The sequence below is a fragment of the Octopus sinensis genome, unplaced genomic scaffold, assembly GCF_006345805.1.
Source record: "Octopus sinensis unplaced genomic scaffold, ASM634580v1 Contig02586, whole genome shotgun sequence".
Taxonomy (NCBI): Eukaryota; Metazoa; Mollusca; class Cephalopoda; order Octopoda; family Octopodidae; genus Octopus; species Octopus sinensis.
In genome coordinates this window covers 286,221-301,693 of record NW_021825821.1, presented here as the reverse complement: position 1 = coordinate 301,693, position 15,473 = coordinate 286,221, and the positions used below count along the sequence as shown (strand labels likewise).

General features: G+C 38.7%; 1 protein-coding gene across 1 annotated transcript; it reads left to right on the top strand.

Moving 5' to 3' along the window:
* The first annotated feature begins 173 nt into the window (after positions 1–173).
* Positions 174–3,108, top strand: LOC115227293 (aldo-keto reductase family 1 member B1-like). Its single transcript, XM_036498587.1, is given in 4 exon segments — positions 174–263; positions 2,180–2,509; positions 2,511–2,813; positions 2,845–3,108. Coding segments are annotated over 4 exon segments (915 nt in total). The 3' UTR covers positions 3,037–3,108.
* Positions 3,109–15,473: the final 12,365 nt, after the last annotated feature.

The following is a 15,473-nucleotide window of genomic DNA, read 5'->3' as shown; positions in this document are numbered from 1 at the left end:
GGATTAGGCGTACTTCCATTTGGTTTTTAGATACTTGTTTGATTGTAACTTCATATTACAAGCCTCTCTTTTGACCACTTTTCACAGCCGTCTACGTAAGCAAGTTCAACGTCGTTTCAAATGCGATAGCTGGGTCTTTGACAATGTCAACTTCATATAAGCATCTCGACATTATGTCATGTCTTTCAGGTTATTTCAGCATCTTTGTAGACAACCGACTGCCTCATTCTTCTTCATTTGCTTGTCAAAAAACTGCTATATCCGTATGCGTGTGATGATAAGTTTGTGATCATTGTCGAGTAATGTCCCTCTGTAATTCTTTTAATCCATTCTGTGCAATGATTCTGTGCAAACTCTTCCGGTCTTTTTTATGTGACGAAGAGGTTTAGACGAGATGACCTTCTTCCAGTATAGAAGCAACGTCTCCTATGTCGAATAAAACAAAGCAAAAGTTCACTTATATTATGAAACAATTTTTAAAGAAACATTACAAATTGATTGAATATAAAATGAAAATGTAATTTTTAAAAGTTAATTTTTTTAATCATTGACTTTGGAATTGTCTTCCTTTCACCAGATGTGCAATTCTCAACGAGAACGGAATGCAGAGAAACTTCTTCCACTACTAGAAATTGTTCCTTGCTAAAAAAACTAGTGAGTGGATATTTTCTTGTTTTTATATTTTTATCGAAATCAATTTTAATTGTTACAGTTTAAAAAACGTAAAACTGTTAAATAAAAATTTAAATTTTTGAATATAAAAATCCGGAAAAAAATATAGACATTTTATCCCCAATTCGACCCATTTCCTATCTAATTCAACAAAAATAAAATTTCAATTTTTTGCCTACCAGAAAAACATGCGGGTACATTTTACCAATAATTTCATCCGTATCCCCGTATAGGACGTTATTTAACCAAAATTAGGCGACACAAATAAAATTTATTCCCAAAATCATAATGATTTGGAGTGATAAATCCGATTTATCACTCCGGACACTTAGAACTGGCCCCGACGCTATAACTTACGACAATTATTATCATTAAAAAATTATTTCAGTATGTCCTCACCACAAAGCCAAGACCGTAGTGACAGTTCTTTGACGGTAACAAGATGATAAGGTATTTTGTGAAATTTCCTTTAAAACCAGAAGAAACTTTCATTTCAGGAAGGCTGCAAATCTCAATTTTGTATCTTTCCTATTCCTTTCCGAAAATTTTTATTTTTAACTAACTTGATAGACATGCTACCAGTTAACGGCAGTTTATTTCTTATATTTTCCAAACCATTTTTGACTGGGATTAAATTCCTCTGTTGGAATATCATAGGCTCTGCTTCTAAGGATTCCCATACAAAATTCGGACTTTCTCATTGACGTTAGATGCGATAGAGAGAACTATTATCCTAGGTTAAGAATAAACATGAAGTTATTCTAGTTTCTTTAATAAGAAAATAAAAAGTGAATTGTCAGGTTGTAACAAAGTATTTCTACAAAATTAGTGAAATGACAATTTTTTACTGCCTTATTAAACAGAGATCAACAAGTAATAAACAAAATGATTTTTTTAAAAAACAATTTACGAAGCAGTTAAAGCATATATTGCATTCCAATTAACCATTTACACAACACTCAGAATAAAGTTCGAATTCATTAAAGTTTTGAATTGTGAAATCCATAATATCGAAATACTAAACGACCTCCAATGCTTTATTGTCAGTGATGTGAAGAATCCGTTGTATTGGTAAAAGTTCCAAAAATGCTCGCCGACATTGGCAGTGACGAGATACCCTTGCCGATTGTTGTTTAGAACCCTATCGACGATACATCTCTAAGCATCACTGTTAGGCATATCACAAATGTCCAAACCATTCTAACCGCCAAGTCGTCTAACGCGTAGAAACTTGGTTCTATTCCCCGAATCAAATGCTTAGGAGATATCCAAGGGTATCCAAAACCACAACCACACCCCTGGGTGGTAATATTTCCATTTATTGGAATTAAATAATAATAAATTAATCATTTAAATAAATAAAACTGTCTATTAAAAAAATTAAAGTAATTTAAATATATTAAAAAATTTTGATGAACTCGTGTCTTTATTTTACTGATGGGACTGCATTTCCAGTGGTTGGTCTAGGAACCTGGAAGGTGCCTGTGAATTAGTAACCGAGTTGTAGGCCACAGGGGATGAGGCGTACAACTCGGTGAGGCAGGCCATTTCCTGCGGATACCGCCACATCGACACTGCCTTTGTCTACGAAAACGAAACTCAAGTCGGGAAGGCAATCCGCGAAAAAATAGCGGACGGAACTATCAGACGGGAAGACATTTTTGTGACCACGAAGGTTGAGCGTTATCCCCATGCTTAGCTGTGGTCGACATATCACCAGGAACATGACGTGATGATGAACCTGCATTTGTCTCTCAACAACCTGGGACTGGATTACGTCGATCTGTACTTGGTCCATTGGCCAATGAGCTTCAAGGTTGTCACATTGCTCCATTTAGGCCGGGGACGATTTATTCCCCAAGGATAAGGACGGGCGGACAATTGAGGGACCCGGAGACATCGAGAGCACGTGGAAAGGAATGGAGGCCACCAAGAGAGCAGGACTTGCCAAGAATATCGGCGTGTCCAACTTTAACCCCACTCAACTCGAGCGAATTCTGTCCAGTTCTAACATCCAGCCGGAAGTCAACCAATTCGAGGCTCACCCTTTTTTGGATAATCGAGATTGGATTGACTTTGGCAAGGCCAATAACATCATTACCACTGCCTACAGTCCTCTGGGCTCCCCCGACCGTCCATGGTGACATTTGTCCTCATTTCAGGGCTGACACCACCAAGGATGTTCTGTTTGTGGAAAATGAAACAGTCAGGGAAATTGCTGCCAAATACGACAAGTCGGCCGTCCAAGTGCTCCTTCGATTCCACATCGACAGAGGATGTGCTGTCATTCCTAAGAGTTTGAATCCGGCTCACATTCAGAGCAATTTGGATGTGGGAGATTTTTGTGTTTTTTTAGATTTTTGATTTTGAGTTGTCCGCGGAGGACATTGCGAGGTTGAATGAACTGGGACAGGACTACCGTGCCGTTCGACTGGAGAAGTAATTGAGAATCTGTTAGTTCTTTAGTTACGTCCACATGAAGGAATATCCTTTCTAATAATTATTTGTCTTGGAATTTATCTAAAAGTTATTTTACGGTATTTTGTCCTTCAATAATTCCAATAATTAACACATAAATAGGCTCAAAATCGATTTTAAATAACTTTAGGAAATTATTATTACCTAGTTTATTTGAGGGAGCTATAAAAATATGTGTACGACAAAATAGACATTAACTTCAGAGTCAACAATCGTTTCAACCTGAAAAAGGCTCATACTCCAAATAGAGAGATTAGATACACATCCTTGTCTTGTTTATTGTAAGACACAGTGCCTCCCATCCGGTTTTCTGATCAGCGTTTTGGCAAGTAGGTTTAGAGGAAAAGAGCCCAGTTTTGTAACTTGCATACTAATTGAAGTTTGAATTGCTTACTAACTTATTTATAGTCTAAAAGCGGTAATTAATTCCATCGACAGCTGTGATCGACCAGACCAATAGAATTTTATGTCAAATATGGACTTGTGAAACGCGCTAAATAGACTTTAAAAATATAGCACTCAAGAATTTGTTGAAAAGAAAAAAGTAAAATTCAGAGCAAGTCTAGTAGATGCAGGAACAGGTCGTAGTATTGGATCTCACTTTTGGTTGATTCTAAAAATATCGACAAAATTGAGGAAAAAGGTCTTTGCCTGCATATTTCAGCGGAAAGTGTCGACATTAAAAACGACATCAATTAAATCAGGAACAGGGATCTATGATTAGGTGATCAACATGATTTCTTCGCTGACAGGACTAAAAATTCAGTTGAAACATAATGTGGCTCGAAACGCCTTTCTTTTTGTGTGAAGCCAAAAATAAATTAATTCTCGTTCAAGTTACATCCACAAAAAAATTTAACAAATTAAAGTATAAAAACTCCAAAAGTACGATCTACATCCATGATTACTGCCACTGATCTTCAAGAATTTTTTATTCTTTAAGTGCGCAGCAATGTGAAGATGTAGACACGACCAGCTTGCTCCATCTCAACTCGTTTCAGTTTTTTCCGTACAGTAAAATTTGTTATTTAAAGACAAAAAAAGGTACACAAAATGAGATAATTTCAAAATTGGTAAAAAACAATGATTGAAAAAAATAAAATGTGACCGGCATATATTGACTTAAAATTACGGTACTTTGCAGTTGAAGATAAAAACTGAACTTGAGAGCATGATCGTCTCTTATAGAAACAGAGTTAAACAGTGGGAAAGGACGCTTGAACTGGACAAAAGAATAAGAGATTTATCACCAAAAAAGGTGTCTACAACATCGCCAGTGCTTGCAATCACCTCGAAAGGAAAGAGGCGGATTTGTCTAGCTGAATTGTTGTGCGAATAGAGCAGCGGTTCTTAACCTTTTTCAAATTTGTGATAAGTTGTACCCCTTGGGGTTAAAAATGGATCCCGCGTACCCCTATCGATTTTTATTTATTTATTTATTAAAGACCAAAGACGAATAAGCCAGTTAATTATAATAATCCCCGTGATCGCCGATCCAAACAAGGGAGATCCTACTGAAAGGTTCGATCCTGCCCGCATGATCGGCCTGAGACGACGATGTCCCAGGGTCTGAGATCTAGAAGTCCTTTTTCGGTAGGCATTAAGTGCGTTGCCATATCCGAATGGAATTTTTCAACTGACATGGTGGACCCCATAACGCCACGCTAAGACCGGAAGGAAGGTAAGAGATCCTCATTTCCAACTGTGTCGTGCCAGAAGTACTCGTTGCCTCACGGGCAGGGGAACGATAACGAGAATTGGCCCCAGGATGAAAACTGCCTTCTTCGGAATCGAACTCACGACTGTCCAAATCCATTATCCATAGCTTAGTCTTCAGCCAAGGGGGCTATCGATTTTTAAATTTTTATATATCTTTTTTTGAGATAAATGATTTAATTATAAAATAAAATATAAATTATTTTCTAACTAAATAAAATCAATAAAATATTTTATGCCTAAAAAGTGTAAAGTTTTAATTCTAGTGAGATATTTGTTGTTGCTTTTCTGCAACAATTTTTCTATATTCGGATCCATGTTGCTAAGAGCGATTCGCATATCATCTCCAACTTTCAATCGATTACGAGATTTATTTTTAATAAATGATAAACAAGACATCGCAGTTTCGCATAAGTATGTTGTTTTTTTTTTTGTCCAAAAAAAGTTACAATATGAAAATGAGAGAACAAGTATCCGAACTAATTAAGAAGATCATTGTCTCCAGAAAACCCTTTCCATTGAAGATCCAACAGGGAATGTGCACAAGCCTGAGTCGTCGCCGTTATGTTCGGAAAGGGGAGTAGAACCGACTCCGTTACAACAGACATATGCATACATCTGAAGGAAATCCTTAGATTAGGTGATTCTGGTGGCCAACGCAACACACGCGTGTAATTAAGAAGATCATTGTCTCCAGAAAACCTTTCCATTGAAGATCCAACAGGGAATGTGCACAAGTCTGAGTCGTCGCCGTTATGTTCGGAAGGGGAGTAGAACCGACTCCGTTACAACAGACATATGCATACATCTGAAGGAAATCCTTAGATTAGGTGATTCTGGTGGCCAACGCACACACACGCGTGTAATTAAGAAGATCATTGTCTCCAGAAAACCCTTTCCATTGAAGATCCAACAGGGAATGTGCACAAGTCTGAGTCGTCGCCGTTATGTTCGGAAAGGGGAGTAGAACCGACTCCGTTACAACAGACATATGCATACATCTGAAGGAAATCTTAGATTAGGTGATTCTGGTGGCCAACGCAACACACGCGTGTAATTAAGAAGATCATTGTCTCCAGAAAACCTTTCCATTGAAGATCCACAGGGAATGTGCACAAGTCTGAGTCGTCGCCGTTATGTTCGGAAAGGGGAGTAGAACCGACTCCGTTACAACAGACATATGCATACATCTGAAGGAAATCCTTAGATTAGGTGATTTGGTGGCCAACGCAACACACGCGTGTAATTAAGAAGATCATTGTCTCCAGAAAACCTTTCCATTGAAGATCCAACAGGGAATGTGCACAAGTCTGAGTCGTCGCCGTTATGTTCGGAAAGGGGGTAGAACCGACTCCGTTACAACAGACAATGCATACATCTGAAGGAAATCCTTAGATTAGGTGATTCTGGTGGCCAACGCAACACACGCGTGTAATTAAGAAGATCATTGTCTCCAGAAAACCCTTTCCATTGAAGATCCAACAGGGAATGTGCACAAGCCTGAGTCGTCGCCGTTATGTTCGGAAAGGGGAGTAGAACGACTCCGTTACAACAGACATATGCATACATCTGAAGGAAATCCTTAGATTAGGTGATTCTGGTGGCCAACGCAACACACGCGTGTAATTAAGAAGATCATTGTCTCCAGAAAACCCTTTCCATTGAAGATCCAACAGGGAATGTGCACAAGTCTGAGTCGTCGCCGTTATGTTCGGAAAGGGGAGTAGAACCGACTCCGTTACAACAGACATATGCATACATCTGAAGGAAATCCTTAGATTAGGTGATTCTGGTGGCCAACGCAACACACTAATAGAAACCAACGTGCGCAACCGCGTGCTAAAAAATTACAATGTTGTTTGATAAGGAATTAAATATTGCATACTAGCCATAGTCAGTAACGAATACTTTGGAATCATTTTACTCCAAAATTCCAAAAGTGTGCAAGAATTGAAAAGTATCGGAATAATCATAAAAATTGTAAAAGTAACCCTTGCAGTCGCAGAGCTTCTTAAATCGATTAATTCTTGTAGAAAAGGAAGTTCCTGAGCCACATCAATCTTACACAAAAATGGTTCTAAAATCCAATCGGGAACAATCTGATCGCTATTAAAATATTCTCCGAATTTAATTTGCAAATTTTTTTTTATGTGTTCGTCGATTTGTAAAATAAATCATTTTTCAGGTTTATTATTTCCAATTAATTCCTCCAACATCGGAAACATGGAAATAACATTTTTATTTATTTACTAGCTCGGCAGCTCGCTTCGCTCACCGCGACCTAGCTCCTGCGGAGGGCCTGTTTCATCAAACAACTATAAGTTTATGTAGATGTATAAAACTACCTGGTTTAATGTAACCCTATTCTATCGCCTGTTGATATTTGTCGTCCGTCCTTCCTTGGCATATCTGAATAAATTTTCTCTTCTGCCTACCCTCGAGCATCCCACATACAGCTGTCCATGTGAAAAGCACTCATTCTCTAAAAATAACCCAACTACCTTTAATGACTGTCACTGGGCCTTGTTTATTGTCATTGCAAAACTCATCCTCAAAGGAAATTGCAGCCTTTTAAATCTAAATGGTAATTCATCAGAAATTATCGGAATTCGTGGAATATAAACATCCTCACCTCTATACTTACCTGTTAATATCGTCGCCTCTATTACGTTAGCCATTAAATTTTTGATAACTAACCTCGTTCCGTTGCATAATTTAGGTGGCGCAAGATTTCGTAATAAAACCACTGGCGGAAATGGGGCAGGCAGAGTAGCAGCAGCCAAAAAAGCGACACACAAAAAAGATTTAATTAATTACCTTAAGGTGCCCGTTTTTTCTTTAGCTTCGTTTTTCTTCCTTCGGTTATCTATTTAAAAAATTATTTTTGAATAATAAAAAATATTAGGAAAAAAGAGGCATACAGAAAATAAATTCTATCTTTACGAAAAACTTATTTTCTTAAGGTCGTCTTCTCTCCTTCGGTTATCTATTGAAAAAATTATTTTTGAATAATAAAAAAGTTTAGGAAAAGAGACATACCGAAAATAAATTCTATCTTTACGAAAAACTTAACTAAATAGTGAATATTTTTACGCAAATTCTTCAGATTGCGCTGTCAATTGGTGGTAAATTGTGTTAATGATTGTGCTAATGTGGTTTCAACTATCAAAGAGTTGCAGGAAAGGAGACTGACTCGTTCCTCAAAGAGGTCGGGCAGTCCATCGGGAGAAGGCTCAAGGACTCGAGAGAGAGCCTCTGGTTCCGCCAGCGCATCGGCCTGGCCATTGTTCGGGGCAACGCACACTGCGTCCTCGCCGCTGGAACTTAACTATTTTCGGTGTTAATTTTCCATTGCTTAACTATATTAAAATAAATTATCATAAAAAAAAACTATCAAAGTGTTTTTCAAAATCTGTTAATTGCACATTCTGTCAAAGTCAAATATGATAATAGCTTTAATTTTGATTCATGGTCGATAATGATATATGCATTTAATTTTAAAGAGAAAAACATAGGATGAATTGAATTTCTTTCTCGAGAATAATTAGGAGTTCATCATTGTTAATATTCTCGCTGTCGTTTTCATCAAGGATATTCTTAATACGTGAGATTTTTGCCTGGAAGGTTTTTATGGACCTCATCATGAATGTCGAGGACATTCGCGTTGTTCATTTTAACCAAAATGCAGAAAATTTTTTTTTAATTTTTTTTTAGGGGGAAGGTTTTAAGGACCTCATCATGTAAGTCGAGGACATCGTAGTTATTCATTTTAACCAAAATGCAGAAAATTTTTTTTAATTTTTTTTTGGAGGGAAAGTTTTAAGGACCTCATCATGTAAGTCGAGGACATCGTAGTTGTTCATTTTAACCAAAATGCAGAAAATTTTTTTTAATTTTTTTTGGGGGGAAGGTTTTAAGGACCTCATCATGTAAGTCGAGGACATCGTAGTTGTTCATTTTAACCAAAATGCAGAAAATTTTTTTTTAATTTTTTTTTGGAGGGAAGGTTTTAAGGACCTCATCATGTAAGTCGAGGACATCGTAGTTGTTCATTTTAACCAAAATGCAGAAAATTTTTTTTAATTTTTTTTTGGAGGGAAAGTTTTAAGGACCTCATCATGTAAGTCGAGGACATCGTATTGCCAATTTGAAGTTGGTGTGCACACACAGACAGACAGACAGAACGACAGACAGACAGACAGACAGACACACACCATACCATTTTATTATTAAGATATAAGCACTTTTCACGAAAGCCATAATGTTTATAGCCCCGCATGTGCAACACAGAGAATTTTTTTTTTTTTTTCAAAATCAAACTAGAAAGAAAAAAGTAAGCAATTGGGTGGCTAAGGGAATTGTCGAGGGCCTGAGGGTCAGCTCAACGATGCCGCGCTGCGTATTGAGTGGCAGTTTCCGCGGAGCACAGCAACCGAGATTCGCTGGAACAGCCAGCTCGTCTCCCTCCGGTCGTTTGTTTTTGTGGAGATTTTTCTACCAATGGCGGTGAGGAGTTGAGTCGCAGCCTTTCCGACGATTCCAGAGGTTTCGAAGGCGAGGGGGGCAAACTCAAAAGCGTCCGAAATACACCGGTATTTCGTCATCTTTGTCTCTTCAGCCAGCGCACTGGCGGAACCCGGGTTTGCGACAGTCCTGGGAAGCATTGTCGCCGAAAAAGAGTCGACACACGTGGCATCCCAAACCAGGGACTTGCCTTCCCTAAAAGGAAAGGTCGTCATCCCGTCGGGACGCTTGCCGTCGCTCCGGGAAAGGCCGACTGGCTCTAGGGTGGAAGGGAAACCAGCCGACTCTAGAGCCCTCCTCACAACGTCATTCAGATGAGTGTGACGGGGAATTCTCCCGGCACTCTTCTTACACGACAAGGCGTGCAAGCCGTTTGACGAAATTGAGGACCCGCACCGGCAAGGGTGGGGCTGGCGGATGTCCAAACCCAATCGTAAGCTGATCCCAATCCGCAAGGATTCGTCGTCCAGTAGTAACCCCGTACTAGGAGTGGGGAGAGCTTTGAGCCAGTCGCCCGTGTGCGGCTGACAGGCGCAGTTAAGGGTGGCCAGCTGGAGTTGGTCCGACTTGGAGCGAAGTTTTCGTAATGTGTTCAAGCAGAGAATTTCGTCCCAGCCCCTTTGAACTGAAGGGATCGTGGGAAAATCAAGGTTGAGTGAGCACCACGTACGGCATGCAGATGAGAATTCCGAGAGCTCATTAAGTTCGAGAGAGGGAAGTAGAACTGAGCAAACGGAATTCCTGGAAGCCGACATGGATGAGAGATAGCAGGGTAGGGCCAGGTCCGCACAAGGGCGGATCCCGATCCCCCCGAAGCGAGTTGGTAAACTGGCACGGGTAAAACCGTCACCAGTGAACCTCAAATTGAGGTGGAATGTTAGCGATTGGTGGACAAGATTATCGATTCTGGATAATGAGTCTGTGGCAGCGAAACACGGGGAGGAACGGAGAATATAGGTCAGTCTGGGGACGAAAAGAAAGTTCTTCAACAAGAAAAACATTTTTAGTTAATTTTTTTCTCCATAAATTCAACTTTTGATAGTTTTTGAAAAGCTTCTATGCTTGAGATATTATTACTTCCAGGATAAAAAAGAAAGATTTGCCTTGTATGGATAAATTTAATTTTTTTTTTTTTATTTATTAAACTTTTTTTTTCACAGAAGCAAAACAATTGTCAGTTAACTAAATTAACCCAGCCGAACGGATTGCTTGCGCGTTCCCGCGCACGATTGCGAGCGAAATCCTCTGCCTCAACCAAGAAGACTCGCGAGCATCCATCTTCTTCCGAGCGATGAGGATACCGAGGTCTTTTACGAAGCATGAAGTCAGCGGACCGGAAGCGCCTGATGTCTCAAAAGCCACAGGCATGAAGGAATGCCGAGTGGCAAGATTCTTGTACTTTTCTACTTTGCGGGCTTCCGCCACGGCCGCGACCGAGTCGGAAGAAGAAGCAGATGACAGTAGAGCAGATGGGGACCACGTGTCTGCGCACGTGGCGTCCCAGATCAGGCAATTGCCATTTCAGAATGGGAAGGTGGTCATCCCGTCCGGGCGTTTGCCGTCCCCCCTGTCCAATCCGTCTGGTTCAAGCACGTTGGGGAAGCCAGCAGCGTTGAGAGCTCTTGAGATAACGTCGTTGATTGCTCCATGGCGAGGCGAGCGGCCTGCGCTCCGGCGGCAGGAGAGGGGGTGAAGGCCTTTCACGTCCACCGTACCTCCGCATCGACAGGGATGAGAGGCGCAGACATCGAGCCCCAGCCGAAGAGCGACCCCGATGCGCAGTGTTTCGTTGTCCAATAGCGAACCCGTCGATGACGTCGATCCAAATTCTAGTAAATTTAATTCGTTTATTATTCCAAATATATCAGCAAGATAGAATAACTTTTGTTTGAAAGCATAATCTGCGAACATATTAGCGAGTTCTATATTATTTATTTCTTGTAAAAAAGTAGTGAGTGCACCAATTCATTCGGCAACCCGTTTAAGCACCCTTCATCTTGACAACCACCGAACTTTAGTGTGGAAAATTAGTACTGAATGTTCTGTTCCCATTTCTTCACATAATAATTTAAAAAGTCTATGATTAGTCGCCCTCGCACAAATCAAATTAACTGACTTTACGGTCGAATCAAGAACAATTTTTAATTCTTGAGGCATCTTCTTTACAGCAAGAGCATACTTATGTATTGCGCAATGGTTTGCGATAATATGAGGTGCGACATCTTTAACCAGTGCAATAAAACCAGATCGATGTCCGAGCATGACAGGTGCTCCATCAGTGCATATCGACCCAACTTTAGTTCAGGGAATATTATTGGAAACAAGGAAAGACAAAAAGAGATGAAATATATCATTTCCTCGTGTTCTTCCTGTCATTTCCAAACAAAATAAAAACTCGTCCACGACAGAATCGTCTTCAACAAATCGAACAAATGCGACTAAGTAGCATATTGAACTGATATCTGTAGATTCATCCAACTTGATGCATATTGGAAATTGACTGTGGTGAATACGAAAAATTAGTTGTTCTAGCAAATCTTTTGACATCTCATGAATTAGCATAGAGATGATATCATTTGAAAGTGGTATATTCTTAAATTCTTTTTCAACATCTTTCCCAATCAGTAATCTTGCCATTAGTAACGCGCCTGGTTTTATTAGTTTTTCTCCAGAACAATGAGATACTTTGTTTCTGGCTATAAGTTGAGCAATCTACAAATAATTCATGTTTAAAAACCTCATATAAAACCTCCATATATGGTTTTGCGGTCTGGGACAATACGTATGATGTAAGGGTCCCGTGATCATCATATTTAATGCGTTTTTGATCATCATATTTAATGCGTTTTCCTCCGCGACAGACGATCAGTGGTTAGCTTACTGAACCATGACTCGGATGAGCTAAAATTAAAAAGAGGTGTCCCCCAGGGATCAGTACTCAGTCCTCTGTTATTCAACATTGTAATGAGTAATCTACCTTCTCCAAATGATGTACGGACGGAAATTCTAATATATGCGGATGATGTGGTCATCCTCGATGTTTCACCGAAACCTGCCTTATCTGAACAACGAATGCTGTCATATATGGAAGAGGTCGAACATTGGTGCAGAAATAACATGCTGACTGTCGCACGTGAGAAGTCTGCCCTGTTGAGAATCACAGAAAGTAGAAATCTTAAAAATTCACCATGCCTGATTACTAACATACCACGACAACATTCAATAAAATACCTGGGATTGCAAATTGAAGAAAATGGTAAATACACTGAATATGCGAAAATTCGGAAAAAGAAAGCAACAAACGCTCTGTTTTGCCTAAGAAAGTTTAATCTGGAACCAGATACTTTCCTTTATGTTTTTAACACGGTGATCTTACCAGGACTTATATTTGGAAAAGAGGCATGGTACTTCTCTAGAAAGAGGAGTTCCATTATCGAGAAGTTCGAAAAAACTCGGAGACTGGCGTTAAAAATCGCCTACTCCCAAAGCCCGGAATGCCCGATTCCCCCATGGCTCGAGGCTAAAACGCCCACGGTGGGGGAAATCGTTGAAAAAGGCATCAAAAACTACAAACTTTGGTCAACAGTCACTGGGACTTACCTGCAAAGGTAATTCTATACTGAGACGTTGGGGTCCCTCTTTTCTTTTTGTTTCGCGGAAGAAGTCGGTAAGCAAGCCTTACCGATTCATTAATTATTACCCCACATACTATTCGTTGTTACCTAAATAAAGTTGTTACCTTACCTACCTTATGATTGATTTTTTTAATTTTTCTAAAAAATGAAAAATCATATTTCTCAGAGATAACGAGTGGGGCATAGTAATCGCCGAGGCATGTGACATAATAATAACAAATTAAAAAATGTTCCGCGTACCCCTTAGGCACATGTACCCCCTGGTTGAGAAACCCTGGAATAGAGGATATATCGATCAGAAGAAGAAGACTATTTAATTAATTCATACTTTAAATTCTTGATAATAACGGTGAAAAAACGTGTTGTGGTCGGTACTTAGAACAAGTATTTACTGGACCAGATTCTATCAAAATGTCTTCATTCCATCCTATACAAAAGTACAACTGACGATTTTGTGAATGAGCCAAAGGCAATAACTCACTACGGTCTGAAGGCTTATTCTGTCTCGTGCAAAATAGAAATTTATTTTTGGGAAAATATTCCAAAACATTTTATTGAAAAACTCATTCTATTAGTTAAAAAACGATGCTGGGAAATTTTTACGGCAAAAGGAGAGCATACCAGATATTAATTAGGAATGGGTTAATTTTGAATCATTTTTTTTGTCACTGACTAATCATTTTTTTGTCACTGACTAACATATTGTGTGTCATGCTTTTAATTTTTCCAAATTAATGTAATTAACAAATATTTTATTAAAATTAAATAATAATAATTACAACTAATCTACTAAGTTTTTTGAAATTCAACGTATTCCAATTGTATAAGATGGAAGAAAACCGTCTACCACTAGATTTAAAAGATGTTACATTGGGATAAGATTAACTCGTATTCTAGCAAAAAAACGTAATTTCCGATTATTTAATGATGTTACCAAGTGCCAATCTTCGCAACTTAAATGTCCTGAAGACGATTTAAAAAAAGAGTCAGTTTCTGTAATATACAATCTTTAAAACTGTAGACTATGCCTGCTCCGCTTCAAAAATTCGCCCTTTCATCTTCCACGATTAAGTGGATTGACTCTCAGGCCGACAATTGCGAAAAATGTACCCGACGCGTTGTTTCCCGCCCGTGTTTTCAAGAAAGCAGTTTTGAAGGACGAACTAGATTTTGAAATTTCTGTACTCAGATAATGAATGGCGACATTTTCATATTTGCTCGGGATCGTTTTTTATAGCTAATTAAACTGCCCTGAATAAGGACAGGCTGGTTGTGGAGAACGTTTCAGACGTTTAACCTGAAAAGTCGCTTGTTTAAAAATCATCCACAGATTCAACAAACTGCTAATGCCACACCAACTCTGTTTGGGTGTCAAAAAAGCTGGCGATGTAGCGCTATGCGGCGTTCGACAAATGTTTCTGAAGAATCCCACGGGAATTATTTTTATTTTGAAACTGATTATTTTCTTTAATTTGTTTATATTTGCTATCCTGATTTATACCTATTTGTACGCTTGGCCTATTTTTCGTCAAGTTATTTAATTTTTTTCGACAAAATTATTATGTCCGAAACTTGGATTCAACTTTGGCCTTGATCACAATAGTAAATTTTTGATATCTTAGATAATCTTTTGTTTTTCGGGCATTGGTTTTTCCCTAATGATCAAAATTTGAGAACACTCGTTTGTAGGCAGTCGAGTCATCTCTCTCGCCCATGAGCAATATGATCGTTGGATTAAGGAATATCCCCTTTTATATTTTGATTCTAATTGGATCTCCAATTCATGGCTTGTCTCGGTACCTTAATGAAAATCGAAAAACGCCGAGTCCCTCATTCCTCGTCTTTTGAAGTTTGAGGCTCATGTTGCCTGTTTATTTCTTTTATTTTTTTAATCTTCCCCTCCTAGCCTTCTTGCCATCCATGGAGGCCTCTTCAAACCTCATCAACTCGGTTCCTTTCTTCTGTTCTTAATAAGTTTGTGAAGTATTTTGTGCTAGTGACTTAAAAGCGCTACAAATATTGGATCCAGTTGATAAAAACCAATTTATCTATCACGAATTTACGGAATTAAATTAGATGGACTACCTTAATAGTAATTCTGATTCACTTTCCATTTAGGGTAAGAATGAAAAACTTCATGATGAAAATTCTGTTTTAAATTCCAACAAAGCATTGAAATAATTAAAAAATCAACACAGTTTTTTAATCAAAATGAGGATTTATATAAAGAATTAGACTTTGTTGGCTTAAGTTAGGATAACATCTTTCCAAAACATACACCAAGTGGATATTGAAAAAATGAGGAAATATGACATCCCATCTAAAGAGATGGAATTAATCTATCATGCGGGAGTAAAAATAGTACGTATTGTATTAACATGGGATGGGCTAGTTATTGAAATAATTCTACAATATGCATTAATATCATTAAGAGTATGCACGCATACA